The 6861-nt window shown below is 40.3% G+C and overlaps 1 protein-coding gene across 3 annotated transcripts in view; it reads left to right on the top strand.

Annotated features, from left to right (window-relative positions):
- Positions 1–6861, top strand: part of MRRF (mitochondrial ribosome recycling factor) — a 55056-nt gene that overhangs the window by 1098 nt on the left and 47097 nt on the right. Inside the window, exons 2-3 of one of the 3 annotated variants that reach the window (XM_069582550.1) lie at positions 55–166; positions 5047–5258. In XM_069582550.1, the coding sequence (XP_069438651.1) occupies positions 144–166; positions 5047–5258 (235 nt within the window). In that variant the 5' untranslated portion in view covers positions 55–143. Of the gene's footprint in view, positions 1–54; positions 1527–5046; positions 5259–6861 lie in introns of those variants that run through there. The other 2 variants (XM_069582552.1, XM_069582551.1) reach the window with 2 other exon arrangements.

Below are 6861 nucleotides of genomic sequence, written 5' to 3'. Positions count from 1 at the left end.
TGATGGCGCCCAAATTTAAGTCTCACCTTTTAACCATTACTCTGTGCCCTCCAGTGGCAAGACGGTTGTCATTTCGATTGCCCTTCTATGTTTATAAAGTGCTTCTGCAACTCTTAGCTCATTGGATCGCCCCGCTAACCCTGATGAATAGTATTGTCATCTACAGGTGAGATTGGGGCCCAGAGATTTTGACCTACCTAAGGTTCCATACCTATGAAGTGCTGGAACCAGCACTCTTTCCCAGGTCTTCTCTAAGTTTGTTGCATTTTTTTCTTTCACCCACCCTATTGCGTTCTCAGAATCTTGGGAAGCTTCATAGTTAGAAAGAATGAAACCTGGTCTGACCCTCTATAGTTGAGGAAAGAAAACCTGGGTAGAAGAAATGACTTAATAGAAGTCTCAGGTCAGCTTCCACAGGTGCTTTTTGAATACAAAGTACAGTAAGTTCCCTGCATACAAACCTTCAAGTTGTGAACTTTCAAAGATGGGAACGTATTATAAACCTATTGCAGTATAGTAGTATATAGCTGGTTGTGTTAGGTGCGTATCTAGGCTAACTTTGTTGGACTTACTAACAAATCAGGCTTATGAACAAGCATTCCCTACATACATACAAGTTTGTATGTAGGGAACTCACTGTAGTTATGACTCTAAAAAGGATGATGGGCAGGGAGTAATGAGTTAGGAGTATCAGAAACCAGACCTCCTTAGACAAAAGCTGTTTCTCCACCTGTTCAGTGTCACAGCCTTCCTTTGGCTGTGCCAGGGACATGATCCTGCCTGTAGTCAGATACTGTAAATGCCTTCACTTGTTGCTGAATTTAGAGGAGAACATGACCTCTTACCTCTAAGTGAAAAGTCTGGCAAACCAAGAGATCATGGAAGCAGTGTTGGGGAGTAGAGCCTAGGACCTACTGTCTCTGGCTTTGATTTCTGTTTTGGTGCTAGCAATATGACTTTGAGGAAGGACAATCTAGACTTTCACTCATGTAGTCTTCACGTTTATTAAGTGTCTCCTGTGTTCAGAACTGTGCCAGGGACTGGGGATGCAGCCTTGAACAAGACAACCATAGTTTAATCCTTGTAGTACTTATAGTCAGTTCTTATGGAGAGAATAAGACAATGATCCGATAATTATTGTTCAGTCACTAAGTCATGTCCAACTCTTTTGTGACCCTATGGCCTGTGGCCCGCCAGGCTCCTCTGTTCATGGGGTTGCCCGGCAAGAATACTGAAGTGGGTTGCCATTTCCTTCTCTGAGGGATCTTCCCAACCCAGGGATTGAACCCGCATCTCCTGCATTGGTAGGCGGATTCTTTACCACTGAGCCACCAAGGAAGCCAGATTAAATAATTACACAAATATAAACTGATATTGTTTAAGTAAGTGCCATGAAAAAGTACATGGTACTAAGAAAAGGGAATATAGGACATTTGACCTGTTGGGCTAGAGAAAACAGCTAAGGAAAGCATCCTCTGAGGAAGTGGTACTTCACCTGAAGTCTGAAAGAAGAGTTCATTAATAAGGTGAGGGAAGATCATTCCAAGCAGATTCAACAGTGTTTTTGAAGACCCTGGCTCAGGAAATTATTCAAGGAAATGAAAGACTAGTTTACCAATTTGTACAATGTGAGTGGTAATCACAACATTGCCCAGTTATTGTGGGAATCAGGTAATACATGTGAAAGTATTTTATATACAACAAGGACCTGTGTGTGCACACCCATATTATAAGAATCTATATGTTATGAACTAATATACAACTAAATTGGTAGGGGTTGCTGAAATGGTGGATAAGCTAGGACTTTGTCTTCCTCATCTAGTTCTTTCCAAAGTAAAAATGCACCTTCTATGAAAAGTGGGAAAAGTCAAGATTTGAGAATCTCAGCTTTGGATAAAGAATACATGCCTCAAGTAGTTTTAAAAAAATATTTAAACAATTTGAAAAATAATGCCAGTAATTGCACTGTTTTATGTACGCAGTATAGGATAATGCTTAAGAGCACAGACTGTGGAACAAAAGTGCCTGAATTAAAATCTTGAGCAAATTGTTTATCTTTGCCTCTGTGTCTTTATCCATAAAATGGGGATAATAATAAGTACTTATCTCCTAGGATTATTCTGAGGCTCAAATGAGTTAATGTATGCAATACAGTGCTTAGAACTGTTTCTGGCACAGTTATTACTATAAAATTATAAGCTATTGTTTCATTATTATTGTTATAATTACCTTTTTAAAGGCTCATTAATATCACCATGAAAAAGGTGCGGTGGAAACTGTAGCTCAGAGAGGTTGATCTCCCCAAGTTCACACTGCTAGTAAGTGGGCAAACTGACATTTCAGTTCAAGACTTCATCCAAAGGTCAGATGTTTCCTGCTGCATTTTCTTCCGACTATAGGTTAATTTTGTTGCAGAATACTTGGGCTTGCATGATGGTTCCTTTCCTTGTCTTTACTTTTGTGCTGAACTGAGTGCTGATATGAATATTCTTAAGGTAAAGAGTCCAAGGGGCTGCCTTAATTGAATTTCCACTTTGAAGTTTCCCGACTTCTGTGCAGTTTAAAATCTATGTCTTAAGCATTTCAGCAATGTGGTTTATTTATAGAGCCGTCTTCCGGTTCACGTGTACTGAGTCCGCTTTTGGGTATTGAGTTTTCTGTCAAAGGTTGTTTATTTCTAACCCATTTTGATTTCCTGTTGCTTTGTGGATTGGTATTATGACCTGCAACAGGAACACCAGGAAACCTGTCTTAAATGGAATGGCCAGATTGAGACCCTGTAGATTTAAAAAAAAAAAAATCACCTCATTATACAGCCATATTTGGATATAAGTGTGGGTTAGCCATTGGCTGTATTAGGCAAAAACCTAGATATAGAAACCTCGTTTAGAGGCAAAATCTGTGAACAGTGCTGCTGCTACAGAGCAAAGGTATTAGGTCCAGCCTCTTGGTCAATGACGGTCTCTTAGAGGCTGAGTTTCTACGTCTATAAAGAGGAGATTATTATACTTTTCTTTGTGGCATTTTTGAGAGGATTAAATGAATACTATGGGTAAAGCAAGCAGGCTGGGCCTGACCTCTGATAATAGTAGCTATTGATAATGATTAAAAAGAGGAAACATTTTTTATTTTCTTATCTAGATCTGTTTTTACTGACATCATGCACCGATCATTGAAATCTAGCATCTCTTGCTATTAAAAATTCCATCGGGAGAAATTATTTACCTTTGTGCAACTCATTTGCTTTTCTTAATAAGTAATAATTAGAGCAGGTGCCATATTCCCAGCACTATACTTGGTTGTTACATGCGTTCACTACTTCATTTTATTTTAAAACTGGATTGTTTTTTTCTCACTTTACAAATGAGGAAAATGATGCCCAGAAAATGAAATGAATAGCCACAAGTTGAAATTCGTATCCAGATATGATTGACTCTTGGCTTCCTTGTACTTTAGTAATGACATGTAAGATTTCTTTGTTGTGTCTGACTCTGGCATGGAAGTTTTTGAAAGGAAAGGTGATAGGTGTCAATAGATACTCTTTAGGGGGGAATCCTGTTGTCTGTTAGACAGTGGGCCACATATTTTACTTACATTAACTAATTTATTTTTCCCAACCCTAAGAAATAACTATAATTATCTCCATTTTATCACAGTTGAGGAAGTCAAGGTGCAGTGATGTTCAGATGCATTTGGGTAGCGGTGGAGATGGGTTTGGATTCTAGATCTGTCTGCAAAGCCCATGCTCTTACTCAGACTGTAATGTGTGTGTGTGTGTTAGTTGATCAGTTGTGTCTGAGCCTTTGCCGCCTCATGGATCCAGCAGGTTTCTCTGTCCATAGAGTTTCCCAGGCAAGAATACTGGAGTGAGCTGCCATTTCCTTCTCCAGGGGATCTTCCCGGACCAGGGATCAAAGTTGTGTCTCCTGCATTGGCAGGCGGATTCTTTACCACTGAGCCAAAAGGGAGGTCCCAGATTTGCCCGTAAGTTAGAATTGTTGTTCTATCCCAGGGGTAGCTGTAGGCTTTAGCATCTTTCCACAGTCAAAAACCTCAGAAGGATCGTGTGTAACATGTGTTAACACCGAGGAGGGTGGCATTTTCCAGAGCTTTAGTTCTGTTACATGGAAGACCTCAAACCTCAGCCATGCTTCAGATTCACATTAAAGTGCATTCTAATTGGTAATCAGTGCATAAGGAACCAAAGAAAATTTTAATTAAATGCTGTTGTGTGAATTTTCCAGTCATTTTATGCCTGTTGAATGATTTTATGTAAAATTCTCTTCAGTGCTCTGCCATTACTCTTTATAGTGTATAACTTTATCAAGATTTTGTGCTTTTTTTTTTTTTCCTGTAAGGGTTTAATTACCATCATTAAGGATTTAGGCTGCTATGCATTTACTTAACTCTCTTCCCTGTGTACTAATTGGCATTTGCTGTAGTGGAAAGAGCGTGGCGATTTGGCGTCCTACAGACTGTGAGCTAGATATTTAAATCTCTGTGAGCCTTAGTTTCTTTGTCCTATAAAATGGGGCTAATCATACATCCTTGTACAGCTGTTAGGAGGAGGACTGGAGATAATGTATTTAAGTTATCTAGTACAGCGGTCCCCAGCCTTTATTGGCACCAGGGACTGGTTTCATGGAAGACAATTTTCCCACTGACCGGAGCTGGGCAGGGGGTGGGGATGGTTTCAGGGTAATTCAAGCGCATTACATTCATTGTGCTCCTGTGAGAATCTAACGCTGCAGTTCATCGGACAGTAGGCGGAGCTCAGGCGGTAACACGAGGGCTGGGGAGTGGCTGTAAATACAGATGAAGCTTCTGCTGGCTCACCTGCCGCCCACCTCCTGTCCTGCCACCCAGTTGCTAACAGGCCACAAACTGGTACGGGTTGGGAACCCCTGACCTAGCACACAAGTCAAAATGGATTGGTAGGCTCTGCTGATAGGATTTGTTTGCTAACTGGTACAGATTATTTTCTGAAGTTGCACTAACAATAGAGTCTGTTTTACTTAGATCTCCTTTTTGTCTTGTTCTTTTTAGTGAATGTTCACAAGGATTGTCTTCAGTCATGGCCTCGGGTTTAAGGTGCTTCCGCTTGGTCCACCCTGCCTTTTGCAACTCCCTTGCAGCCTTGACCAGACCTGTTTCAGAAGTCACGCTGCAGACAGTGAGAGGAAGACAGAATGACCGTGGGCAGTGCATGGCCTATGCCGCCGTACCAGTCCGTCATTTTGCTACCAAGAAAGCCAAAGGTAGAGACGTGACCTCCTCACCCCTGTCTTATATTTAGCCCTTGAATGATCAGAGCTGGAAGAGATCTCAGAGATGTTCTGATTTCTCCCTGTGCCTCACGAAGAAGTGATGTCTCAGGTGGATCAGTTGATAGGCTTGAAAGGTCACAGGAACAAATATGGTATTAGAGCTGAGGGTCTGTTTTCCCACTTCCATGCTGCCCCATATGTTGCCACAGCTCAGAAAATGACTGTTTTGTTTTAGATTTAGAATTAGAGGTGTAAGTGCCAAGCAAGCCAGAATACTTGGGATAGGGATCAACGTATTTTCTCCTTCCAGGAAGATCTGTGTTGGAAGTAAAATTAAAAGCAGAAGTTTGTTGGGTGAGGACGCGTGAGAGCTGAGGATTTAGATGGATGATCTTAATGGCTTGTGTCATCCAAGAATGAGACTTTGATATAACTCAGGTCTCAGCTTGAACGTCGCTTCCTCAGGAAAGCCTTCCCTGACCTCTTAGGCTGGGTCAGTTCCCTTGTTACACGCACTTGTGCACACTGTTGTTTTATCTTTGATGTACTTAGCAAAGCACTCATTAATTAATTAATTGTGGGATTGATTATTGTTCTGTCTTCCATACTGGACCCTGTGAGGAAAATCTCCACCTCTGTCTTTTTTTTTTTTTTTTTTTCCAGTCCATGTCTTTTGTTTAGGAGCAGACAGGGCCTGACACATAGTATATATTAAAAAGTTTTGTTGAAGGAACAAATGGGTGACAGAACATTGTCAGGCAGACCTGCTGTTCATACCTGCAGCTGTGGGCGTGGGAGTTCACTCGCCAGGATGATCCTTGAGATATGCTACTGAATGTTTTTTCCCCACTGCTTTTCTTTTAAGGTTTCACACAGACCTTCTCCTTTCCTGTTAACAGGAAAATTAACAAGTTGCTGGAAAAGCATTAATGCATAGCAAACGTATATTCACTTAATAGTGATAATGGTAATAACTTTTGATGTGTAGGTTGCTTTATATATATTTGTTAAATTCACATACATTTAATAATTTAATTTGATCTTTATAAATTATCCATTGAAGGAATTGTAATTACCCAGTGGAGAAATTCTTCTAAATACCTAGTGAGCCTCGTGTCTCACCATTTTGCAAGTGAGGAAGCTGAGGTCCACGTGTAAGACCTTTGCCTGTGATCATATCCAGTTAGTGGCAGAGCTGGAATCCGGGGCCCTGTGCCCACCGCACTGCAGGCATCTAGTGCGCCTGGTAGTTGCAATCTTTTCATATTTAATTGCATATTCAGCTTTTATCTTCTTGGGTTGCCTCTTTAAAAAGTTGGTTATTTGGCTTTTTCCTTTAGATTTATTGGATTCTTTCTATATTAAGAATGCTGGTCCTTTGTCAATATGTATATGTTATGGGTATCTACTTTGCCTTTTTACTTTATAATATCTTTCACTGAACATCAGTTTTAATGCAGTCATATTTTTCAGTTCTTTCCTTTATCATTTGTGCTTTTTCGGCCTTATTTAAGATACCCTCATCTATCCAAAAGTCATAAATCTCTTCTTCTGTACTTTCTTCTAAATATTTTGAAGGTTTTTACTTTTCATA

Source organism: Ovis canadensis, chromosome 3 (genome assembly GCF_042477335.2).
Source record: "Ovis canadensis isolate MfBH-ARS-UI-01 breed Bighorn chromosome 3, ARS-UI_OviCan_v2, whole genome shotgun sequence".
Classification (NCBI taxonomy): domain Eukaryota; kingdom Metazoa; phylum Chordata; class Mammalia; order Artiodactyla; family Bovidae; genus Ovis; species Ovis canadensis.
The sequence above is the reverse complement of the archived record's forward strand: the minus strand, read 5'-3'. Positions and strand labels throughout refer to the sequence as shown.